Source organism: Tachysurus fulvidraco, chromosome 22 (assembly GCF_022655615.1).
Source record: "Tachysurus fulvidraco isolate hzauxx_2018 chromosome 22, HZAU_PFXX_2.0, whole genome shotgun sequence".
In the NCBI taxonomy this organism is placed as follows: Eukaryota; Metazoa; Chordata; class Actinopteri; order Siluriformes; family Bagridae; genus Tachysurus; species Tachysurus fulvidraco.
Window position 1 is genome coordinate 3615840 of NC_062539.1, and position 27500 is coordinate 3643339.

The 27500-nt window shown below is 40.6% G+C and overlaps 2 protein-coding genes across 10 annotated transcripts in view; both read left to right on the forward strand.

Annotated features, from left to right (window-relative positions):
* pde1cb (phosphodiesterase 1C, calmodulin-dependent b) overlaps positions 1-14442 on the forward strand; it is a 98492-nt gene extending 84050 nt beyond the window's left edge. For 5 of the 9 annotated variants that reach the window (XM_047806576.1, XM_047806577.1, XM_047806579.1 and 2 more), the window contains 7 exons: positions 47-167; positions 5334-5415; positions 5559-5679; positions 6050-6219; positions 8052-8255; positions 8402-8464; positions 9502-14442. In XM_047806576.1, the coding sequence (XP_047662532.1) occupies positions 47-167; positions 5334-5415; positions 5559-5679; positions 6050-6219; positions 8052-8255; positions 8402-8464; positions 9502-9518 (778 nt within the window). In that variant the 3' untranslated portion in view covers positions 9519-14442. Of the gene's footprint in view, positions 1-46; positions 168-5333; positions 5416-5558; positions 5713-6049; positions 6220-8051; positions 8256-8401; positions 8465-9501 lie in introns of all 9 variants that reach the window. The other 4 variants (XM_047806574.1, XM_047806575.1, XM_047806578.1 and 1 more) reach the window with 1 other exon arrangement.
* Positions 14443-24410: 9968 nt separating this feature from the next.
* neurod6b (neuronal differentiation 6b) lies at positions 24411-27099 on the forward strand. Its single transcript, XM_027166099.2, has 2 exons — positions 24411-24987; positions 26029-27099. The coding sequence occupies exon 2, from the start codon at positions 26034-26036 to the stop codon at positions 26985-26987; it is 954 nt and encodes a 317-aa protein (XP_027021900.1). The 5' UTR covers positions 24411-24987; positions 26029-26033; the 3' UTR covers positions 26988-27099.
* The last annotated feature ends 401 nt before the right edge of the window (positions 27100-27500 follow it).

Consider the following 27500-nt stretch of genomic DNA (forward strand, 5'->3'; position numbering starts at 1 on the left):
TGTGTGTGTGTGTGTGTGTGTGTTTGTTTGTTTATTGCATTAACAGAATCGACAAACCAAAAGCACTTTCTTTGGTCTTACACACTGCTGATATCAGCCATCCAGCCAAAAACTGGGATCTCCATCACCGCTGGACCAGCTCCCTGCTGGAGGAGTTCTTCAGACAGGTGCGTGTGTGTGTGTGTGTGTGTGTGTGTGTGTGTGTGTGTGTGTGTGTGTGTGTGTGTGTGTGTGTGTGTGCATATAGTATATACAAATAATACAAACCGATTCCGCTCACTCTGATCATTCGACAGCTACAAGCCTTTTGTGTGGGGCATAAAAAGTTGCTTCCTTCATGACACTTGAATCCATTTATCTCTTTATCTGCATCACAGGGCGGTTTAACACATAGAGTAAAGTGCTATCTGCCCTCTTTGGGGGTAATCTCTTTAACTCCAAACTTCCTGAGATAACAGACACCTGTTACTATGCTTGTGTTACTGGATATTTTATATATTAATATTTACTGCATTTGGTAGACACTCTTATCCAGAACAACTTACATTTTTATACGACTTAGATTTTATTAAGGGCCTTGTTCAGGGGCCCAACAGTGGACACTTGGTAGGCCTGGGATTTGTACTCACGATCTTCCATTCAGAAGTCTAACAACTTAACCACTAGGCTATTATGTCCCACTATGGTTAAAAGAAGAGAGAAATATAATCATATTCAATACACAGAGTTCAGTTCCACTCACTCACTCACTCACTCACTCACTCACTCACTCACTCTCACTCATTTTCTACCGCTTATCCGAACTTCTCGGGTCACGGGGAGCCTGTGCCTCTCTCAGGCGTCATCGAGCATCAAGGCAGGATACACCCTGGACGGAGTGCCAACCCATCACAGGGCACACACACTCTCATTCACTTACACACACACACTCACACACTACGGACAATTTTCCAGAGGTGCCAATCAACCTACCATGCATGTCTTTGGATCGGGGGAGGAAACCGGAGTACCCGGAGGAAACCCCCGAGGCACGGGGAGAACATGCAAACTCCACACACACAAGACGGAGGTGGGAATCGACCCCCAACCCTGGAGGTGTGAGGCGAATGTGCTAACCACTAAGCCTTGTCAATGGTTATTCCTTTCTTTGTACTGTTCTTCATAAAGACATGGAATAGTGACATTTTTCAGTGAAACTCTTTATCTAAACTAGGGATTAAAAATGACAGGATGAGAAACTTTAAGCAGTTCTAAGATACTACTGAAAAACATTTTTTCTCTGTTTAGCATGGTCTTGAAGTTTTACATCTCTAAAAGGTCATGTGACCTCTCAGGGAGCACACGTACTCTGTCTAGGATTGTTTATGAACAGATTAAAGACATGTAGCTGCTTATCAGTGGATTTGGCAACACTCTGAGATTTATTTTACACTTCCCTTCCAAAACTATGAGGGAAAAACACAGAGATTTGTATCTTGATAATTTTTTTAATAAATGTTTTTGTATCCTGTTAGAAAATTCTAGGTTTTTGCTGTATGGGTGCGATGAAACAGTCCCTTAATACTAGCCATAACAAATAAATAATAATAATCTAGCACATCAGCTGTAGTGAGAACTAAAAAAATATATTAAACACAAGTGCTAAGAGCACGTTCGCCTCACACCTCGAGGGTTGGGGGTTCGATTCCCGCCTCCGCCTTGTGTGTGTGGAGTTTGCATGTTCTCCCCGTGCCTCGGGGGTTTCCTCCGGGTACTCCGGTTTCCTCCCCCGGTCCAAAGACATGCATGGTAGGTTGATTGACATCTCTGGAAAATTGTCCGTAGTGTGTGAGTGTGTGAGTGAATGAGAGTGTGTGTGTGTGCCCTGTGATGGGTTGGCACTCTGTCCAGGGTGTATCCTGCCTCGATGCCCGATGACGCCTGAGATAGGCACAGGCTCCCCGTGACCCGAGAAGTTCAGATAAAGCGGTAGAAAATGAATGAATGAATGACAAGTGCTAAGTTGTCAGTCAAACTAGAAATACATATAGATTATAAAAACTTCTCAGAGTTGTAATGAATTTGTTTGTGAATGCTGTTCTCTAGCACTGTAATAATTCATATGGAACACATCATGTATTTGTTTTACACTCAATCCTTGTGTTGTCTAGGAACAACAGCGTTAAACTCCACATTTACGTCTTTACATTTACTCCACGCCCGTCTATAGCGTCTATAATAAAGCACGTTTATAGTCACGTTAGAATTTGTAATTTCGTACGTTTTATAAAGATTCCATAGCCTTCTTTCTTATATTGCCGTTCAGTATGATTGTGTTTTAAACGATAAATAAAAACCCTGTGGGAAATGATGACTAGGCAGTGTTGCAAACTAAGACACACTAGTAGCATTTGTGGTTTTCTCACAGAACGTGTTACAAAAAAAAAAGATGCGATATTAGATAAAGACGGAGGAGGAAGAGGAAGAGGAAGAGGAAGAAACATGTCACGTAGACCAGAGACCAACTACACTCTTTTTGAGACCAGCTTAGTTGAAATTGCACAAACAGGATGTAACGATGAAGAAAAAAGACAGTGTACAAAGTCTTTCAGCTGTATATTAGCTTGTTAGCTTTTTTTTTCTCTCTCTCACACATAAGTGTTTAAAATGTCCGTGAGATGCTCACATGCTGATCTTCAGCGAATGCCTTGACTTGATACGTATGTATTGGTCTTAATTAGTCTTAATTCCTTCAGGAATAGGTGGAAGTGGGATGTAAGTCAAGCCCCGCCCACATCTCTACACCTGTCTATCATATTAATGAACGCAATCATAAAAGACTGGTAAAAAAATACCTAAAGGAGCTCTTAATTATAACAAAATATCAATGATATATCTACCACAAAGAAAGGATGATGGAAAGACAATCATTTTCAAGAGACAAATACTTTTTTTATTAAAAATAATGCGGCGTCATAAGGAATAAGGATGACCGGATATGCTAAAGGCAGCACCTAATGCTAGCGCAAGCTAATGTGTGGCGTTTCCACACATTTAGTTCCAGATAGCTAACAAAACTAGCTAACAACATTTTTTGTTGACTTCATTCTAAAGACGTTGAGTCAGATTAAATGCCTCACTTTAGTGCTATTCACAATTTTGTACATAATAAACATGTAAGATGTGTTTTAATACCTCTGAGTTATCTTTAATTGTGGTGTTGTAGGAAATCCATGTTCGGCTAGCTGATGCTAAGTGCAGTGTAATTCTGCAGTGTAATTTTAGTCATCTAGATGTTTATAATTTTTTTATTTTTAGATGCAGGCTCCATTAAGCAAACAGCTATAGTTTTACATCATGAAGCCAGATGCTAGCACACTCACGACACTACATTAGCATTCACTTGGCATTTGCAGGATTTACAATAGGAAAAAAAATCTGTGTTTCTGACTAAACAAAACGTGTAACAGTGCTATTTTGAGAACACGGTTTTGTGTGTGTGTGTGTGTGTGTGTGTGTGTGTGTGTGTGTGTGTGTGTGTGTGTGTGTGTGTGTGTGTGTGTAGAAGAGAAAGATACGGTGCAGAATGCAGAAACATAAGTAGATCTGGTTCTGGTCTTGTATGCAATTGTGTGTGTGTGCATGTGTGTGTGTGTGTGTGTGTGTATATGTGTGTGTGTGAGAGTGTGACTGAGAGACCATTTGTGTGTGTCAGCTGCACCACAGCTCTGATGTGACAGAGAAACACAGGGCAGGAGGTTCACAACAAGCTGAGACAAGCTAACTACACTGCAGCTTCGTACACACGCCGACTTACACAGACAGGAAGGGCTTATAAATGATGCATCCTGGCACAGATGTAAAGTCTGATAAAACCCATTGATAGTGTACAGCAGCCCACGTGAACACAGCAGCACTTCCTGATCAATCAAACTGCAGCTGAACTCAAGCTTCAACAGTTGATTCAGTGTTTAGGCAAATTATATCGCTTTAGTTGAAGTCTCTGTGAACAACAGGTCAGATCAGTCACAGAATGGATTGTTTTTCTTTTTCTTATACCACAGTGATGTATTTTTTGTTTGCCTGTCAATAATCTGAGTTTTTTTTTTTAACTGTCTTGCATGTGCAATAAACTGACAGTACTGACAGTAACAGACTATGTCCACCATTATTCTGACAACACAGAGGCCACACCTCCTCCACATTACTGACATTAACATAGGCCACACCTCCTCTATTATACTGAAAGGAACATAGGCCACACCTCCTCTATTATACTGAAAGGAACATAGGCCACACCTCCTCTATTATACTGACAGGAACATAGGCCACACCTCCTCTATTATACTGACAGGAACATAGGCCACATCTCCATATTACTGACAACACAGAGGCCACACCAACTGACAGGAACATAGGCTACATCTCTATTATACTGCAATACAGAAGCCACACCTCTATATAACTGACAGGCACTTAGGCCACACCTTCTAAATACTACTGACGGGAACTTAGGCCACACCTCTATATTACTGATGGGTAAAAAGCCACACCTGCCCAATATTACTGTGAGGAACATAGGCTACATCTCCTCCATTATACTGACAACACGGAGGCCACACCTCCATATTACTGACAGGAACATAGGCCAAACCTCCATATTACTGACAGGAACATAGGGCAAACCTCCATATTACTGACCGGAAGGCCAAACCTCCATATTACTGACAGGAACATAGGGCAAACCTCCATATTACTGACAGGAACATAGGGCAAACCTCCATATTACTGACAGGAACATAGGGCAAACCTCCATATTACTGACAGGAACATAGGGCAAACCTCCATATTACTGACAGGAACATAGGGCAAACCTCCATATTACTGACAGGAACATAGGGCAAACCTCCATATTACTGACAGGAACATAGGGCAAACCTCCATATTACTGACAGAAACATAGGCCACACCTCCATTATACTGAAATAGGCCATACCTCCAGTATACTGACAAGCACGTACATAGGCCACACCTCCTCCATTATACTGACAAGCACGTAGGCCACACCTCCTCTATTATACTGACAGGCATGTAGGCCACACCTCCTCCATTAAACTGACAGTCACAAAGGCCACACCTCCTGCATTATACTGACAGGCACGTAGGCCATTTCCTTCACAGTTGTATCAAATAATATCAAGACCCTTCTAACGTGTGCATCTTTACTCTCCTATTTAACAGTTATACTCACAGAAACAGCCAAAAAGCCTATCATTTATTACACAGTTAATTTATTGTGATTACATGGCAATTGCATTTTTGTTGGCTAATTCCTGTTTTCCGTTGATGTTTAGGGTGATAAAGAGGCAGAGCTGGGGTTGCCATTCTCACCGCTGTGCGATCGCAAGTCCACCATGGTGGCTCAGTCTCAAATCGGTGAGCAGTGTGAACGCTTCATGTGGTTCAGGTTCAGTTGACTGTGTACTGTAAATGTCATTCTGTCACAGACTCGTTGTCGTGGCATTACCGCCGCAAACTCTCTGCGGCACTAAGCTGGCCGAGTCTTTCTGTGTACGCAGGGTTCATCGACTTCATCGTCATCCCCACGTTCACTGTCCTCACAGACATGACGGAGAAGATCGTCACGCCGCTCATCGACGAGGCCACACACTCCAGCCTGAGCGGCTTCCGTAGGTCAAGGTCAGGACCTGTACACTCTGATTCTGTTGGATCGTATGTCATTTCATTTGTTTCAGCAGTTTTCAGCAATTTCTCATAGCCAAGTACATTTTAATGCAGATTTGTCCCTTTTTTGAGCTGATGCAGTAGAACAATCCAGATATACAGTACGTACCAAAAGACTATTTATAGATAAGTAGTACGTAATCACACTCCTGAGTCTATAATTCTCTGTCAGAGTTTAAAGTGTTTGTTATGTTTCTTAAGACATATCGATCAACAGCGTGCTTATCGTGACTGGATTCTCTGGTGACATTCTTATAGCCGTTAGATAATATCAGCTCATGCTCATTTCATTTACATCCTCTAACCTCTTACCGTATCTCTCCAGTCTCAGTAGCATTTCCACAGCAGAAACGAAGCAGGTGAACAGCCCGGCTTCGGAAAGCAGCGCTTTACACAACTGCTCGCTGCTAGCTGTTGACCTGAAGAACTTCAAGGCCATTTGGAACGAGCAAGTTCTTCAGAACCGCGAGAGGTGGAAGGCTCGTGCTGCCAAGGGTGAGCTAGAGTCAGTGGTGATATAAGAGGTTCAGGGCACACTACTGTAGTTCCATCACCTTGCATTCATGTTATTGAGTGTTCGTGTGTGAAAGTGTGAAATTCTCGATAAAAAATCGCAAAATTGTCCTAACAAAATTGATGGAAGTATCAGATGTGAATGTGTGGTATCTGAGGAAACCCTTCACTACTATGCATAGTTCTTAAAGTGACAGAATTTCTAGAACTGCAGTATGTTTCTTTTGTAGTAAAATTCTATTTAACCTCGAATGTGAAAGTGGTGAAAGTTTTATATAAAGTTTTTAATTCTCAACACTACACAAAGTATCGTATAAGTCAGAGATGGTTAAGGATGGATGTTTATCCTCTCGTTTTTTGATGTGAAGTTGCTAAAAACAGATTGGGGGTCAATGTGAACTGATTAATTCAACGCACACAAGTCACTCTGGGAATTGGAAATGGGTGTGAACATTAAAGGCGGGGTCTCGGATTTTTGAGAAATGCTTCAGAAAACTGAATAATAAACAAAAATCAAAACAAACGTGTAGCCAATGAGCAGAAAGGGGCGGGGCTTGTCGATATGGGCGGAGAGAGTGTTCAGTGCGCATGTGTGACGTTAGCAGAAAGAAGAACATTGACATGGAGGATAAAAACAAAGAAAGAAAGCGAAGAAAGACTTACGATAAGGCAAGAAGTAGGACGTGTTAATATAGGATCAGCTTTCCAGCGCTGGAGAGAACTGAAGGAGCAGGAAGTTGGCCGCATATTCACAGGTTGGAGTTTCCCGAGTCAATAACTCCTGAGCTAAACGCTGTTACTACACAAATAACACCTCTTTTCTATCGTAGTAATGTAGAGAGGCAGCTACAACCACGTTTTGTGTAGTAACAGAGTTTAGCTCAGGAGTTATTGACTCGGGAAACTCCGACCTGTGAATATGTGGCCGACTTTACTTAAGACGCCGAGGCGCTTTTTTCCTTCTCGATAGGTGAGTAACGTTGGTTTTGCTTTGTTACACAGAACTAATATATGCCTTTGTCCTTTACATGATTATGCTTGTGTGGCATTTTTGCTTGTTTTTTTTATCTGCAGTCGTATTGTTCTTCCCTTCAGCTATGATAAAGACATGTTTCTTTCCATTAGTTGCCTGGGTTACGTATGTATGTGTGGGCGGAGCTATCAATACAGGGGTGGGACCCATTTGGGTAAGGGGAGTGTTTGTTTTGGTGATTTCAAATGTCGACACTGGCTTTCAAACATCGGAGACCCCACCTTTAATACACCTCTAATGGCAGGTAATAAATTTGTGGAAGTCCATTCGTGCCTAAATAAATCCAGTAATTTAGCTCATTAGTCTTCCTAATGTGAAAACTGAAGGCTTTAGTAAATATAAAATATAAAACTGAGCTTAAAACAAATACATAATACGTGTATTCACTTGTCTGCACGTTCCTATTGTATTTTGAACGTTTTTGCATGCCTGCTAAACTCAAATATTTGAGTTGCTGCTAGTCTCTTTGAGATTTGAACTAATGTCAGCTATTACAGAACAATTAACACATGCAGTAATCTCATTTACACGTTGTTTATATCTCTCTCTACATTGCGTGTCACATATTTCACACAATTGTTCTTTGTAACTCGCACATAAAAACACCCACTTGCTGTGAATTTACCCGATTGCACGTGCTAATTAGTTCTCTAGGGCCTCACATTTACCTTAAACTCCAAGCTGGTAGTCAGCGAAGTTTGATCATAAAGATGATACGATCGCAGTCTGCAGCTCTATAGTAAGTGATTGGGATACGGTTTAATATTTTAATATTAAACAGAAACAGAGGAGAAGGCCAAGCGTGAGGCTGAGGAGAGGTCTCAGCTGGAGGCAGGACATGAGGGACAGACAGAGGCAGGGACGGACCAGACGGTACCAAAGAGTGAGGGATCAGGACAGGAGCCAGAGCCCGAGGGGACGACGAGCGGTCCGAGCGAGACGGAAAATGCAGAAAACACGCCAAGCAACACGCAACTACATAATGGTACTGTACATAAACAGCATCGATTGCTCAATAAATACTGAAAAGAGCTAAATTCAAATATCCAGGTTCACATCTATACCTGGGCTCATGCAGGCATTGTTCCATATTAATATAGATGTGTTGGACCGTTAAATCTGTTTAAACAGGTGAGGTGTCGGAGGATGTGACATCACCCGGAAGCAATGAGAGTGAAGACAAAGCACTCGGAGGTAAAAACCAACACTTCTGCATTTCCCCTATTGGAACTTTTTTATCTGGTGTTGTGGGATTTTTTTTCTTCTCAGGAAAGAAATATTACTTAACAAATGCTTGATTCAGCATGTCATGCAAACTGGAAAGTCTAGGAGTCAAATCTGGCACCATGATCAGTCCAAAATCACCTACAGTCATCATAGGTGTTATTTATTCTGTGATTATATCCGAAAATAATTACATTTAAGACTAAAATGAATAGGGGGCACGGTGGCTTAGTGGTTAGCATGTTCACCTCACACCTCCAGGGTCGGGGGGTCGATTCCCGCCTTCGCCTTGTGTGTGTGGAGTTTGCATGTTCTCCCCGTGCCTCGGGGGTTTCCTCCGGGTACTCCGGTTTCCTCCCCCGGTCCAAAGACATGCATGGTAGGTCTGGAAAATTGTCCGTAGTGTGTGTGTGTGAGTGAATGAGAGTGTGTGTGTGTGCCCTGTGATGGGTTGGCACTCCGTCCAGGGTGTATCCTGCCTCGATGCCTGATGACGCCCGAGGTAGTTCGGATAAGCGGTAGAAAATGAGTGAGTGAGACTAAAATGAATAGAAATTGGCCTTAGTGGACCTTAATCGAACTATAGCAGCTATTATTTATCCAGTCTAATCAGTTACAGAAATCACTGACTTGTTATTCTTTATACCATAATGCTTTGTAATACTTAATTCTGATTGGGCAGGAAATGTTGATACAGAAATGTAATTAATTCCCTTGTTCTCATTATTGTTCCTATAGTATCCTCGACATGGTGAAATTGTCTGGTAGATTATTATTTATTAAGTGTTACATTACATAAGATTACATACATGAAGTGTATTTGTAAGGAGGTGAAAGTGTAATGTTAAGAGTAACAGCAACAGAAACCTGGGACTTGTCTTTCATTTGTCACTACTGTCAGAACTGCTTATGATTTCATTCATTATTCAACACCACTCGACCAATCAGCATCAACGCTGTGGAATATTTTCCTATTGCTATTCTGTTGATTGGATTTCTCTTTACAGAGATGGAAAAGGACTAAAAGGATGGGCGCTGGATGGAGAACGACTGTACTGTTTAGACCTCTACATTTGCCTCCTGCTCCTGTGTGTGTGTGTGTGTGTGTGTGTGTGTGTGTGTGTGTGTGTGTGTGTGTGTGTGTGTGTGTGTGTGTGTGTGTGTGTGTGTGTGTGTGTGTGTGTTCTGAAGCTCCACAGCACCCTCCGCTGGATAAACCTGTGCTTAGATTGCTTCCTTCTTTCAGAAAGACTTTCGATTGCTCTCTGTTACTCCACTGACTCTCTTAAAGGCAGATCCGTCGAGAAGGACGGTGTGTGAGGCGGCCGAAGGAGTCAGCCTTCCTTTCATCGAAACTCGTCTGTCACAATGTCTCAACGCCTGGACCGGCTGGGAAATACGCAAACCAGCTGCCGTCACATTCACTGGATATTTTTATTTTTAATTACATTTTTTTGATGTCTGTTATTTTGTACGGAAAGAAAACATCGAGTGCCTTCGTCTATCTGCCGTTTCTCCACCACTTCTCTTTTTCGTTCTGTCCTTCTTCCTGTTTTTCTTCCAGCGTCAGCACGTCTGCTCGTCATTTCTATTAGAGGCAGAAGCTGACTCAGGTTGTTTCTGCTCTCTTAACGCCTTTGCTTGAGCTCATTTCATTCTGAACGTTATTTATTTGCTGCTTCCTGACTGCTCAGCAACCTCATTCACAAAACAGCCATTTTTTTCCAATTTGCCAGCTGCTTAAATTGCACCACATTACACGAGGAACTCGAGTAGAGAGATTTAATGCATTTCAAATAAACTTATTTATATACGTTCGTCAGATGAACTTACCAAACAGAACATTTTGCCTAATTAATATTTGTTGCCTTAATAATAAATAGTGTTTATATCTTACTTGTATTTTTAAAATCGCACGTCATCTACGTGTAGGACGTCAGTGACCGGACGTGTCGAAACGACGTGAATGACACGATGAGTAAAATAGTCAGCAAAGCGGTGGTGGATGTGACCTGACACAAACCGAAGTTACTGTTATACCACCTTTAAATCCTGAGGAACTCTAATATTCCTCTTAGAACTCTTAGAATTTGCCATCGGCATCGGTTAAAGAACGTCAAAGTCGTCGTACGTCAAATTCGTTTTTATCCGTATACAGTACCATTGACCTGAGAGTCAAATAAGTTCCTGTCATCCTACATTCATCGCTATCTCTCATTTGGAGTTAAACTACTGACTCGTTACTAATCACTGACACCGGAGACTCCTTCCAGAAATCTCTATAGAGAACACTTGACCATATCATGAATTAATTGACCTTCTGACCAATCAGATTCAAGGATTCAGCAGCGCACTCTATCATCAAAAGTTTCCCATTTCAAAATGTCAAAATTTCTATCTGTTTGACTGGAAAACCTTGAAAAAAGATAAATTCATCACAAATATTTTTATAATTCAAGCTGCCGTGTTTCCCAAAACTCTAAACGTTATGATGGGGGGAAAAAAAAGACACTTCAGATTCAGTCATGTGGAATATCGATACATACATGGCAACAAACACTCGAATGTAATCTTGCTTTGTGGCTCTAAACTTTTGTGTGACAGTATCAAAAAAAAAAAAAAAAAGTATCAGCTTATAAACCATAACACAGTTTATGCATAACAAGTGGATTACTTTATACCGTTACATGCGAATTGAAAAAAGTACAACACACTCAAAACTTACAACACACTCTAGTGTATATGTGCATTTTACTGGACACTCGATCAAGAGATCAAGCCTTCAGAAAAAGTGGTTGTATTTTTTACAACCCGATACACGTCGATTCGCCTTCACGTGGTATTACAGTCAGTAACGCTGCAGGACAGTCAGTAGCACCACATGACTGAGGGTTGTACCATAGGACACCTAGCAGGTCAGTCGTTCGCTCCACAGGAAAGTCAGTTGCTTTACAGGAAACCCAGTTACACCACAGGACAGTCGATCACACCACACTAGAGTGGGTTGCTCCGAAGGACAAGCGGTCATATGGCATGACATTCATTTGCACCACATTACAGTCAGTCACACAGCTGGACATCTGTAACAAAGGAGACAATTAGTCACATACGAGGATAGTCAGTTGCACCGCATGACTGTGGGTTGCACTACAGGACAGCTAATCAGCTATAAGGACAGTCAGTTGCTCAACATTAAAGTCAGTGACTTTACAGGACAGTCAGTCACACCACACAAGAGTGGGTCACTCCATAGGACAGACGGTCACATCACATGACAGCCAAACAGCAAGACAGCTGTACCGAAGGAGAGACTCAGACAGACATGGATAGTCAGTCACCCCACATGTCATGTCATGATATGTTACACTGCATGACTCGGTCCCACCACAAGGCAGTCAGTCACACCACATGTCATGTCATGATATGTTACGCTGCATGACTCAGTCCCACCACATGCCAGACAGTTACACCCCATGATATTTGGTGGCACGACAGGACATGATTCGGTTAGGACAGTCATTCACACCACAGGACAACGACAGCGTCTTTTGTCCAGGTACACAGATAGATGATCGACAACAACGACTACATATATTATAGCTGTAAATAAAATGTAGATATTAACCATACCACTGTGCAGTGTCGGCAATATCTACAACGTGAGGCAGTGAATTTCAACTTCTGGTAGTCTGTATGTGAAATACTGTAGCTCTTGTCCCTTTTTTCTTCATTCATCATGCTGGTAGTGCTCCCTGCTAGACTCACTGACCTCTTCTGTCTTCTCTGCTGTATGATACGTTTAGAAATTATTATGCATTGAAAAAAAAAAACGCAACGTCAAAAAGTCGTAAGAACCCAGGGGCCCGATTTGTGCTCCCTTGCGTGCTCATAGACTCACTGTGTGATTTTTATTTTTATTTATGTACTTATATTAATGTGCCCCGAATTAGATCCTGTAAATAACTGTATAGTTTAGTCAGATTTTTTTTATTCGCATACTGTACACACATATTACTACATGTATGTATATTTATGTATTTTGAGTTAAATGAACAAAATGTTAGCACATAATGTAGACGAAGAAAGATCTTTCTTTTTTCTTTCTTTCTTTCTTTCTTTTTCTTTTTTTTTTTTGAACCATTTTATGGGAAAATGGTTTTAGTGTTTTTACTGAAGTCTGTAATCTGAATGGATGTGAAATGCATTTAACACGATTAGAATTATCGGAAAGATTACCGCAGTGAGACTAAGAAAGAACAAATTCCAGCCAGAGGGTTGAGATCGTGTTTGACTGGAACGTCTACTTTGCTCGTTGGAAACCAGGTTGATTTGTTTGTCACTGTCGATTTTACTACGTATTTAATAAGCAGTACGTCTCCACTGTGCGCGCACACACACACACACACACACACACACACACACACACACACACACACACACACACACACACACACACACACACACACACACACACACACACACACACGATGTCCTATAAAAGCTTACCACAGTAACTATACCAGCACTGAAACTGAGAAAAACATGTTAGTTTATTGGGGTCATTAAACTCAGAACCATGGCACTAGGATCATTTGATACTTCATGGTTAATATTTTCACAATATTTTCAATACGATACGCAAGAAATGACACACTTTTTGCAGACATGGAGTAAAGCACAAACCACAGCAGTTTGGCAAACTATCATGACTCCTTCACTAAATGATAACCATTTCTTAACACATGATTTAAAAAAAAAAACCCAGCTACCTTTTCCCCTAAACAGACGCACAAAAAGTGTGTTCTAACAAATTCACACTCAAATTGTAGTTGTTGTGTTTTTCTTTTTTTTTCTTTTCTTTTCAGACAGCACTGATGAATTTCCAGCACTTACACAGGTACCAAACATGTCAGCAACTATTTAATCGATATTTACATGAGCTAGAAATATTACCAAATGTCCAAGACACATCTGTTTAGCCCTTACATGAATTCATAGAGATTTGTTGTGTAGTATGTTTAGGCGAGGAAATAAGTTTGGGATTTAAATTTACTTTATAACGATGAACAGAGTCCAAGTCTGGATGAAGTGTAAGGGGTAAAAATGGTTGCCATTTGTAATGTGAGGTTGTCCACCAGGGGGCAGTGTGTTTATAGGACAGAAGGTTGGAAACTACCTGTGCTTAGACTTACACATGTGCTGCATGTACTGTTCATGTACAACAGGCTTACCTGTGAGTGTGTTTTGCCAAATGAACACACACTCACGCACACACACACACACACACACACACACATTTATTTATTGCATGTCTATATACAGTAGTATGTCTGGGTACAAAATGCTGCACTTCTGCAAGTAGTGTGTTTGTGTATGCAGTTGTTTCATATGGACTGTGTGTGTGTGTGTGTGTGTGTGTGTGTGTGTGTGTGTGTGTGTGTGTGTGTGTGTGTGTGTGTGTGTGTGTGTGTGTTCAAGACACCTGGCCTTACAAAGCACTTCACAAATTTGTAGCATTCATCATAATGTCTCACATGCATGGTGGTCTGTATATGGTGATGTAATTTGGGAAAATTCTACAAGAATTCTACAATGTGACTTTCTGTGTGCTCCTGTGTGTGTGTGTGTGTGTGTGTGTGTGTGTGTGTGTGTGTGTGTGTGTGTGTGTGTGTGTGTGTGTGTGTGTGTGTGTGTTTGTGGATGTTACTTACATTATACATTCTGCTTAAATACCTGTATGTAAGATGGCATACATTTTAACTAGGCCTCGGTGTGTGTGTGTGTGTGTGTGTGTGTGTGTGTGTGTGTGTGTGTGTGTGTGTGTGTGTGTGTGTGTGTGAGAAAGAGAGAGCTGACCTTGTGCAATCCTAAACGCTGACACTGTGATGTGCAGACGAGAGACAGAGAGACCGAACGGCCGTCATTCACAATAAACATGAACTCAAAGGGCTCTGAACAAAATGACTTTCTTCTTTCCAGTGTGTGTGTGTGTGTGTGTGTGTGTGTGCGTGTGTGCGTGTGTGCGTGTGTGCGTGTGTGTGTGTGTGTGTGTGTGTGTGTGTGTGTGTGTGTAAATTGAAAAAAAAAATAGGATATCATTATTAAAAAGGAAATAAACTGAGCAAGACAGAGAATAAATGAACGACACTGCAAATCTTGAGCACAAGGTGGCGCTCCCATTAAGAGGAATAACGCTGTGAGTGAGTGAGTGAGTGAGTGAGTGAGTGAGTGAGTGAGTGAGTGTGTGTGTGTGTGTGTGAGTGGGAGAGAAAAGAGAGAAAAAGAGAGAGATTCTAGTGTGTTTGTGCTTATCTGTGTATTCCTGCAAGGCTTGATGGAATCACTTAATGGCTGTGTTTATCACATTGAGAGACTCCTTTTAACAGCAGGAAAGCAGTTATTTAATTATCCAGCAGCTGTTGCACTCTGTAGCTTTACAGTCAACTCCAAAAGAACCTGCAGCCATGTCAGTCTCTTCACTTACACACACACACACACACACACACACACACACACACACACACACACACACACACACACACACACACACACACACACACACACACAAGACAGAGGAGTAAATTCCACTACCTGGGAGCTCATGTTGTTTCAAGCAGCCTTGCTGTATAATCTAAGATTGATACAGTATAAATATAAATTAAGGTTATATACGTCTTGATCTAGGGTCCATTGGTACATATCACTTCTTTGAGGTTAAGCTGGCTCTGCCAAGAGTTCTGAAATTCCAATTATATAAAATTAGTATACCACAGATTGTGCAAGTGTTTTTTTGTGTGTTTTTTTTTTTTTTAGCTCTAATAAAAAAAAAAAAAAAAAAAAAAAAAAAAAGGTGTTAAATAGAAAACAGAAAATGAATAAATTCCTCACTGTAAGCCGGCACCACAAGTTCAAGAAAGCAACCCTAGAGATCAGTAATGAGTTCTTTCCTCATCACCCGTCGTAAACACGTCTCTGCAAACTATACAGAAACTGTCAGAGTGCAGGAATTGAATATGTTGCAATGAACACGTAGAAACAGGAGTCACGGAACTGCTGTGTGGGTTTGAACTGATAACCAGTGAGAGTTTGAGAGTTTAGGTTTATCAGATTATTGCTTCATACTGTAGGTACTGAAGCAGGTACGTTCTGAGTGCAGGCCCTTTAGTAGATTGTTATCCAAGGGCTCTAAATCTCTAAAGGTTTAATATGAATTGCCTGCTGCTAAGGGTTTTATTTTAAACCCAACATGATATGCAAACTAAAGGATTTTTGAAGTATAACAAAGTTTTAAGGGACCATTTGACTAAGGATTTGCTTTAGTTTAGGAGTTCTGTTTAGGGCACTGGATATAATATAATACTGGTTATAATAAGCAGAAAGGTGCATCAGGAGGTAGGAGTATCTGTAAGACTCACAACCAGTGCCGTGATGACCCAGGTCCAGCCTGGGTGGGGTCCAGGGAATCCACTGTCATGTGTAAGGGGGTCTATTTGGTCAAAACATTGCTGAAATAATGAATAATATACAGCTACCCATAATGACTGCATTGTCTTTGAATCTTGCCAGAAGTTTAGTAGCTTCACACTGACCACAAGTTTAGAAGCTGCTTACTGACCCCACCTACCGTCTCCTCCATAGAAAAGGTGATCTGACTAGAGTATCCTGACTAAGATTAGTCTTGAGTAGTATTTCAGGTAAATGTTGGCCTTTTGCTTGCAGTGAATCGATTGACTTGACTATCTTGTCTTCAAGTTTGACCTCTTCAGCTCGATCCTCCTCACTCAGGACCGATAATCTCTGAACACCGTGTTTAGACATGACGGCACTGGTAAACAATGTTGTCATGGGAACTGTCTGAATGCACTCCAGAAGGTTTTCCATGGTTCGGTCGTGGCATGCCAGCATCGTGAGCTCGGCTAGCATCACAGCTCTGCTTAAGTCAACTAGTGCCAGGACCAGACAACCCTCCACAGTGACCATTTGTATCGCTTTGGATTTTCTCCAAGGGATCCATGCTTTTGCCAGCAGAGCAGTGGCTTCCATTCTCTTCCCCTCACCATTAAAGGATGGTCTTCCATATGTGGCATTTCCTCCACCATGCTGGTGTTTCAATGGTGTGCTTGGCTTTGGCTAGTAAGTAAAGTTTCACCGGTTCTTTATATTAGCCTCAAGTCATCTTGCTGAAGCAAACAGCAAGTCATGAAAACGGTCTGGTTCATTAGAACATGAAGGGGGATTCTCATTCTCAAGTAGGTCCACTCCTGATGCTAGGCTGCAGCCAATGAAGATTTGCCAAGACTTTTATCATATATATATATATATATATATATATCCTTTATTGAAGGTATCCTCATTGCCATTAGATATGGTCAGATTTTTATGTGTCTTATTTTACTTATCAGGGTTTGTACTTCCTGTCTGTTTATGTCCATGAAACAAATTTAAACACCTGACTGTGTGCCAGGTTGGTCCAGCATTCTGGGGTATATCTTGCTTATATACCCAGATTGGGAATCTATTCCTTCTCATATTTCTGAAAAGGTTTGTGGGACATTGAATGCTAAATAATAAAGATCTATAGGACTTCCTTTGTCTTTGGTACACTGACCTTTTGTCCTTTTCGTAATGATCTGGCAACATGTTAATGCTCAGAGGTTTAGCTGTGCAAGGATGAGGTTTTCTTTTTTTTTTACCTTGGCTCCATTTAGTGCTGTCCATGGTGCTGGTTCTAGGCTGGTATACATTTATAAAGTATTCATTATCTGTACTGTAGGGTTGATATTTTGATTGATATTCATACTCCTAATGAAGCTCTGGACATGGTGTTGATCTAAATTTGCTGCATTCCAAAGATTTCTTCTAGTTCATCATGGATATCATCGTGAATGTGAATACAAGGTATGAATTATTAGGTCTGCTACATGCCAAAGGTGTGAAAGGTATAAAATTAAGTAAATGTAAAAAAACAAAACACTATGAAGAAGTTTTGTTGAAGCAGATTCAATGTGTTTCTGGGTTCAGTTAGAGCACTTACAGTAATAGATATGAATTCAAGCTTCTGGGACAGTGCTAATTAAATCAAGCTTAGGTTCATTTTGACAAATTCCATAATATAATTTTTTGTAAACTTCAGATTATAAATTACAGCTAAATTTCCAATGAAGTTGTCTAATGTATCTCGTACATGTCTATCTGAGCCGTTTCGGCACTGACTCTCATCATCAATATGAGTAATTAATAGGTTGCATGCACGCAGGGAGGAACACGAGCTCCACAGATGCCAGCACAGGCAGGGTGCAAGGCCGGGGGTGCGTCTCGAACTGCCGGCACCATCATATTTTATAGCTAATATCTCATATCTGTTTCAGGTGCAACATCTGCAGAGACGTGGGAGTCTCTAATCTACGTGATATCGTTTTTCGGCTTGCTCACATCCGAGCTACACAACACCCGTAGCAAAAGCCACAAAATTTACTCCGACTCATATTGTAATTTCTCTTTAACACGTCTCGGTTGAACACAATGAGGGCTGAATGTGAGAAGGCACCGTACACCTTGCAATCTGCATCTTGAAATGAGAGTGTGAAAGCTGGCTCTGCAAAAATGAGCTGTTAGCAAGAAGTGTGTGACCCAACAGCAGACCATATGCTGAATTGTCAGAACAATGGCGTACAGAGGGAAGGTGTTAAAACGAGTGTCAATATGAAGGTGTGTATATATACGTGACAGATATTCACGTTTTGAATATTCTGAAGATCGGTGGCATAATGACGACAGAGCTTTGTCAAATACTCGATACATGTGACATATCAGACGTATTATCCTCTGCTGATACGTATAGATCAAAGATTATGAACTTTGTGAATAATGTAGATTCGGTACATTTAAAACATACCAAAAAATATTTAAATAAAAATGGAGGTGTGTAAAGGATGATGTGCATTAGAAATGTGTCTGTAAACAAATTGTTTAATTTAATCGGTGATGAAGAAAGAAATTAAGAAGCCCATTTCCAGGTAGCAGAAAGAGAGAGAGACAGAGAGAAAGAGAGAGAGAGGTATAGTTATGCCTGAAATAGTAGTGATTATTTGATATGCTATGAAAAAAACAATTCAAAACTACCTTCATACATAGAGTTAACCATCTACAGCTTTTCGATTGCTTTACTGACGTCGCTATTATACCCTGAAGCAAGAATGCACGATTTCACTTCATCTCACTTCCTCTTCCATGAAATCCAACCAGCAACATATTTACATTATCTTTTAAAAACATCTGAATTATTCATGATTTCATCCTTCAACGTCATTAGCATAACTGATCGGCTCCATCTGTGTAGTCGATCGCGTGTGCTAAGCTACTCTCACGTGCGCTCGAGCCGTTTGGTTTTCCCCGGATGTATGTTTGGTGAGGAAAAAAAAAATCAATCAACTCAAAAAACATGTCATCATCAGGAGGTCATTGTTTTACTATAATCATCTTTAATCGAATTACACATATATGACTGGGGGTTTGGCATGAACACGCAGTCTTCCTTTGCCTTGTGGAGGTCTTTATTAAATCGGAATGAAGTCAATTTTACAGCGTGCCACTCAGAGGGCTCCCTTGTGTGTGTTTGTGTGTGTGTTTGTGTGTGTGTTTGTGTGTGTATGTATAACAGTGTCCATTGTCATTTTCTGCACATACCTCTCGGTCTGTCTGAGGAGCCACCTGTGCAGACTTGTGTGGTGGCATATGAGCATCTGGGTGAGGTAATTGGAAAAAACAGCACAGCTGTAGAGCACAGCACTCAGGCCTGGGCTTCCCCAGTCACCCCTACACACACACACACACACACACACACACACACACACACACACACACACACACACACACACACACACACACACACACACACACACACACACACACACACACACACACACACACACACACACACACACACTCACACTCAAGGCCAGCCTGTATAAGACATGATACACACACTTGATGTTAAGAGCACACACACACACACACACACACACACACACACACACACACACACACACACACACACACACACAGCCAGCCTGTAGACACGATACACACACACACACACACACACACACACACACACACACACACACACACACACATACACACACAGCCCGCCTGTAGACACGATACACACACTTACTGTAAAGACACACACACACACACACACACACACACACACACACACACACACACACACACACACACAGTCCGATGCTATTCGCTGTGCTGAGGTCACAATATCAGATATTTACAGTTGCAACAATCCTAAACGTGTGTAATTGCCAACCATCAGATTACAGCGTTAAATAAAAACAAACTGCTTTTCTCATGTAGCATTTTCCAGCGACAGTCACCGGCATATTAACGAGAAGCCCCATGTAGAAGGTGCAGATCAGCTCGGGTTCAGCTAGTTAGCAGTCTGACGGTGCTATGAGCATGAAAGCAGAATGGCATTGTGGGTAATGTAGGAAACCAATGTTTTTATAGACAAAATGTTCATTAGAAAAGTTTCAACTTTGTTAAAGTTATTTAAGTCGGTGGTACAAGTTGGTTAGTTTTCCTATTTATTTATTTATTTATTTGTTTGTTTGTTTGTTTGTTTGTTTGTTTGTTTGTTTATACCGAGTCTTTAATTTAGGGCATGTGTCCATTGAAAATACAGTGAACATTTTGTGACTCAAGTCTGTTGAAGCCCCATTTCTGCCATACAGTTAGAAGTGAAGCCAGAAACTAAACTATGATAACTGAAGATCCATCACCTCACCAAAAACTAACTCCATATGAATGTTCATGGTTATGTAATGGAATGTTCATCAAGCTCATATAGGATTGACGATAAAAATGCCTTACACTGCATTTGTCTTAGCACGGCGCTAAATCTTGGTGGAGACTATAAACTATTTCTTGCTAAGGAATTAAATAAAGTTGTAGCACAATTTCCTGACACATTTATCAGCCTATCTTTGGGAATAAGATTACCATAGCGATTAAAATACCAGTACATCTTATATCAAGTGCTCCAATTAGTCAAGGGCTGATATACAGAATTCTGACAAGCCGTGGTAAGACGATTCTAAGCTTAAGATGGACACTAGCTAGGATGCTGGATTTTAAACTAAAAAGGTGCTATATGGGGATATAACTGGGATCTAGGAATCAGCAGGGATCTGTTAACTTTATCCAATGAGGATATGTTTTTTTTTTTAGTTAATATTGTTATAAATACATTTGATTGGTCACTAGAATTGGATTTGATTTGATTCAAACCTCAATAACGAGCTCCAAAGATTGAGAATCTCCACTGGGTACAAAATTCCACATGGATCATACCTGAAAGATGTTTTACTCACTATACGTTTGTGATGGTGTTCATGTGTGTGTTTGTGTGTGTGTGTGGGTGTGTGTCAGTTTGGGGGAAGGAGCCTTTAAGACACATCACTGCATTTGACAAGCAGGTCAATAGTCAGCTTTCACATTAAACCCTCACACCTCTGCTCTACAACTGTATTGCTCTTTCACAGCTCAGCTCCTTACACTGTCTTGTAGACCTGATAATGTGGTAATTAAAGAACCAAGAGCTGTCATTATCACCAGAGCTTAGAAAGAGCAAACCAAGGATACACTTCTACCCATCATCTACATACATTTCACTGGACTAGATGGCTGAACGTTCCATGAAGAGCTCGTACGCTACGACCGAATACTTCAAAGTGTTTGTTACGGAATAATCTTGAAGGTTCATCAAAGATTCATCCTTTCTTCAGTGGATCATCTCTTCTGGAGTCTGGTTCTCTTAAGGTTTCTTCCTCGTGTCTTCTGGGGGAGTTTTCTCATCATTGTCACATCTGGTTTGTTTATTAGCGCTCTAAAGCTACATCCAGATTTCCGTGATTCTGCTCTGTACCAATCTATGTTGTCAGAAGCGCAACATAGAAACTAAACTGATTTTAAATCAAATGCTGCTGTCTTGTAAGGAAGTGATGCTAATAATGAGAACGATGTACTTAACATTAAGTAGTGAACCTTGTGTTTTGTTAGTTTGGTTATATATTGTTGTTATTTTAACATATGATATACTGTACATGGGCAAAGGTTTGTGCACCCCTGACCCTTATACCCATATGTGTATGTTTTTAGATTTTTCCTAATGTGCTGTTATACTCAGCCTCATTCTTCTATTCTGAAGAGACTTTCCATAAGATGTTGAAGCATCGCTGTGTTGATTTGTGTTCATTCGGCTACAAGAGCAGTAGCAAGATCAGACACTGAAGTTAGGATGTCTAGAAAGTCAGTCGGTGTCCCAGTTTATCCCAAAGGTGTTGAGCGAGGTTGAGTCAGAGTCAGGGCTCTGTGCAGGACACTCGAGTTCTTCCAGTCCAACCATAACGCATTTTGGAGCTTTGTGCACCGGGGCATTGTCATGCTGTTTGGACCACATATATTTCCCAATGGAAGGAGTTTGTAAAGCTGCATCATACAGAGTCGTTCTGTACAATTGTGTGCTTCCAACTTGATGGCAACAGTTTGGTAAAGAAATACATATGGCTGTGATGTCAGGGGTGCACAAACTTTTGGCTATATAGAATTCAATTCTTTAACATATACAGGCTTGGTATGGTGAACTGGAAGAATAGATGCATTTGCATCTACTGAGTCTACTAAGAAGCCCCTCATCTACAGTTCCAAGGTACACAATGGGAGAAATTAGCACCAAAGTGTCTTGCTTTATTCCTCCAAATTGTTCAGTAGCACTGGGATTCAATTTTTACTCTACAAAATGAACACATTCATAAAATTTCCTAGATTAGTTCAGAATTACGCTACTGTATCTGACACCAATGACAAAAACCTCATTCTAAAGCTCTGAGGGCTTTTGAAACTTTAAATCTTTTGTGTGTATGGAGCGACTGCCCTGCCCCTCTCATGTTCGCTCTCTCTTTCAACCACACAATGATTTATTACCTGAAAAGAACGGAGAACTAATTAGTGGAGTAATTAATTATATAAATTTGCATATTTGCATTTGCAATTAGCGCAGCAGACTGATTAGTCTGAAACGCAGAGTCGGACTCATCAGATGCCGGTGTGTGTAGTGGACCAGAACGTGCGGGATGCCAGCTGAGGCATTTTTTAGAAAGAATGGGGGGGTTAGGTGGAAAGTGTGTGTGTGTGTGTGTGTGTGTGTGTGTGTGTGTGTGTGTGTGTGTGTAAGGTGTGTGTTCATGAGTGTGACTGTGTCTGTGTATATTAGAGACAAAACCATGCTTTGGATTCAGAATAAACATAATTCAACATATGTAAAAGTGTAAAATGTAAAACGTCATTAATGCGGTTCGCTAAGTTTGATCAGGTTTCGCTAGTTATGTCATGTGTTTATGTCATGTAAGAGATAACTACTGAAACCCAACACTGAATAAACACAAGCTTATCACCATACACGCTATGTGTTTATTTAATCTAGAGTTAGATTGTATGGACAGAATTAACTTATGACCTCAGCATTAGGCAGCTGAATGATACAGCTAGGATAACTAGGTTAACATCCTGGGGTTTAAAAAAAAAGAAAGAAAGAAAGAAAGAAAGAAAGAAAGAAAGAAAGAAAGAAAGAAAGAAAGAAAGAAAGAAATCAGCATTTTAAAAGAGTTGATGTAAACAGTGATTAGACTAGTGCAGGAGGAGGTTGGCTAGCTAACTAGCATACTAAAGCTTGAGGAGTCTGTTTTATTTCTTCTTTATAGAGTAATAATTCTGTCCATTTGGGATTACAGTAAGTATAGCTTAATCTCCTCCGTGTCAGACAGGTTTAAGAGCATTTCCAGTGCACTGTTATGATATATAAGGAGATATAAAGCCATAATGCTAACTGTAGCTACTCCTGAGGTAAAAACATACATTTTATATTCTTATACAATACATTTAGAGTTATTTTACACTTATGAATACTTTTTCACCATCAAACTGTATTGCATGTTGTAAAGTGATATTATTTTACCTCAGAAAGCAGCCCATGTAGCTTAGCCTAGCATGTTTTTTAATTGCTCTGAAAAGAAAAACACTAAACCTTGTTTCATGAAATGTAATAAAGTGTAAAAAGTGAAGCTGACCTTAATCTGACCCTAATTCTTACTCTTATAGAGAAACAAGCATACAAACAAAATACCAAAAAACAAAACAAAACAAAACAAAAAACACACAAGCTAGTTACTTAGCTAGGTAGCTAGCCAGACTTCTACTTGGCTAATTAATACAAAAGTAACATTCAACAGCTTTCAGATAAAATCTCTGGTTAAAGCTGTTATTATATATTTCTTTTTAAGGACAGTCTACAGATTTTAATATCTAAAAAATGTTAAGAATTATATATTATTCCTTTTATTATGCTATAGAGCATCATGGTATTAGTTTCAATGTGTAATGATACATAGAGTTACAGAATCTTTGTTTTGGGGTTTTTTGGATCTCTAAATAAAATTTCCAGATGAAAAGATATGAGAAGGTGTAGTACTGCAATAAACAACATTTACTATATTTATGCTCCATAATGAGTTTTCTGACAGCCCCCAGTTACGTACGAACGGACTCGCCCGTATCTATGAGTACCATGTAAAGGCAGAGCAAATAATCACAAATCCAGTAGTCCAGACTTTGGTGCAGTTTGGTCTTTGGTTGTTCTGACACCAAATTCTGCACATTATGCATAATAAACGGTGCTGAACTTCGATCAGCCAGGACAACACCTGGGTTCTTCTGATCTGCATCACTTCCTGTCTAATCAGATCACAGTCACTGTGTCTCTATTCTATTAGTCTATAAATCCTATACAATCTCTCTTTCTGTGTGTGTGTGTGTGTGTGTGTGTGTGTGTGTGTGTGTGTGTGTGTGTGTGTTTCTCCCTGGACTGACAATCTCTTGAGATGTGACTGATCACTTGTGACAAGTGACGAGAACCGAGATTAGTAGGCTATTACCTCAATCGCAGTGGTTCTCTTGCATGTGACAAAGACACGTACTGAGCACATCATTTTGTAGAGATTCTGCATAGCTTTCTAACTAGAAAACAAACACCTCCTGAAAAATCTGAGAGTACATCCTTAACAGCATGACAATGTTGGAATCTGCCTTGATTTTTTTGACGGTAGGTAAATGAAAGCCTCACGGTGCCCATTAGCGGGTGCGCCAGATGATTGGTACAGGATGGAAGTCCCACGAGAGCGCGCCACGTGACCAGCTCCGCCGCGAGACGTCAGTGGCAGATGGCACGGGTACCCGCGCTGGCAGTTGGCACGGGTGTCACTTTTCTCACAGCGAAAGAGAGAGAGAGACGGAGAGTGAGAGGAGAGTGAAAACGAGATTAAAGGAATTCTAAGAGGCTCACAGCAGACACATGGAAGGCGCATGGTGCTGAGGCTGAGTGGAATTTTTGGAACATGCAAACTAAATATTAAGAGAAAAAGCAGGTGAGCCAATTTAATATGATATGACTCATTAATCTTATGCATCAATATTGTTTATTTTTCATTTATCCCTTTAGTCTCAACACCTATATTTCCATTGTGTCCATGTGTACTTACAGAAATGTTGTGCAGGTTAATTCAGCACTAGGGATTTTGCTGTGTAGCGTAGACACAACATCAGACACAGATAAGGACATGACCTTACCATCCTATTCAGGATGTCTGAACGTCTGTATTCTTTAATTTTCAGAAGAAATGTAAAGTAAATCTCTGTATTCATTCCCAGTAGAGCAGTTGATATGAACAGACCTTTGGGAAATTTATTTTTAACGATAAGCTGAATTCAGTTTGATCAAAAAGTGCTCTTTGAGGATCCAATTCTAAAAATAAAGGTGTTATTAAAAAGAATGTAACTTTCGTTTCGCACCAAAAAACTTATACATTGTGCAGTGGGAATCATTAGGTGCTTCAAAAAAACATCATAAAAAGCTCCTTTAATAACCCGAAACTCCCCCAAAAAGGATGTTACTTGAATACTTTACATTTTTTACTTGAAAATCTAATACTTTTTATAAAATGTTTTTTGTTCTACCTTTAGTAAAAAGCTATGTCTATTTTAAACTGATTATAAAATGTTGTGTAGTATCTAATTATTCTGAAAATGTACTGAATTAACACCTACAATGCTGAATTAACTCGATACTATAATCTTTATTATTATTTTGTTCCTTCCGGACTCGTCAGATTTGAATTCTGAATTTAATGAGGTCGTTTTGAAGCCTTAATTTCACAATTTAACTTAAAAAAAATATTCAACAACATTTTGATGGAAATTTGATTTCTGAATTCATTCATTTTATAACGAACAAGCCTTGTTTGGAGAGATGCCATTAAGCCAGAATGGCTTTCCAAGGATTCTCAGTATGCAAGAGTCCCAAGAAGACACTAGGGAATAAATATTGACCTGCTCCAGTGTTGTAAAGTGTAAAGGGGACTGAAACTCCTGCTCACAGTGTGTTACATTAATTGTGTCCTTGTCTTTAGGGACAATGTTGACCGCACCACCAGATGAGCCAGACGCACTGCGTGAGCCTCAGTTTGGAGCAAGCTTTCCACGTCCAAGCGTCCATGACAGCCATAGACAAGAGAAACAAGATCATCGCAGACAACGGTTTGACAATTTGGATCTGCACGAAGAAAGCTCAGACAGGGATGAAGAAGAAGAGAGAAATGAAGAACAAGATGAAGAGCAGGACGAGGGTGGCCTGAGCAAAAGGCGCACTCCGAGAAGACGCCAGTCAGGTGCCAGCTCAGACAGGGCCCGACTGCGGCGCCATGAGGCAAATGCACGTGAACGGAGTCGCATGCATGGCTTGAACAGTGCGCTGGAAAGCCTGCGCAAGGTCGTGCCATGTTACTCGAGTGCTCAGAAGCTGTCCAAGATAGAAACCCTGCGTCTGGCCAAGAACTACATCCGGGCCTTGTCGGAAACGCTCAGTTCTGGCACGCGGCCTGACCTTGTGGCGTTTGCAAGAACCCTGTGCAAAGGTCTTTCTCAACCCACCACCAACTTGGTTGCAGGGTGCCTGCAGCTCAACGCGGGACGTTTCCTCGCCAGTCCGGGTGATGTTTCACCTCCGTGTGATGCTCCCTACGCGTACGCAAATGCAGAAACGAGCCGTGCAGACGCCACCAAACACTTCCGCTCTTTCTCCTACTGCAACATGTATGACTCCTATTACAACAGCGCTTCTCCGGACAGCCAGCTCAGCCCGCCGCTGAACTATAACGGCATGTTCTCATTTCAGAAACCCGACGAGCAGACGGAGTGCGTCGCGAGCTGCCGGTACGGCGCGACATGCTGCGGCGCACCGGGACGCGCTTCCATCAGCCGTCCCTCTGCCTACACAGCGTCCACTGACAGCCACTTTCCAAACGAGCTGCGCATGCGTAATCAGCCCTTCCAAACCCAGGAACAATTGAACGCGGGGTACCATAATTAAAGCAAAGGTGAAAGCACTGAACAGCGAGACGGAAACTAGTTCATTTTCCCTATAACGTGTCTTAATATATTTATTATTTATTATTTATTGCCTGGTTTTACTACATAGTTTATTGTCTGTTGTATTATTGCACTCTAATAAATGTCATATTGTTAAATGTCTCGTATTTATTTTATTTCTTTTTGTTTATGTATATATTTTTATTAGATTTTTGTAATTAGGTTTATTGTCATTTTCTTTTTTAGCCACTTTTTCTTTTTTAAATAGCATGCGTGCTGCTTAAGAAATTATTATTATTATTATTATTATTATTATTATTATTATTATTATTATTATTATTATTATTATTATTACTACTACTACCAGTAATACTATTACTACCACTACTTTTTTTTTTATTTCTTAAGGAACAGTATATGCTGTACGAGGCATGCACCGCAACCAAATCCGGCTAAACGTTTATTTTCCTAAACTAATATTTAATCTAATTGAAAAACAACAACAACAAAAACA

What these genes read in the sequence shown, in the direction of transcription:
- neurod6b (XM_027166099.2), top strand. Translation starts at nt 26,034, where the DNA reads ATGTTGACCGCACCACCAGATGAGCCAGACGCACTGCGTGAGCCTCAG.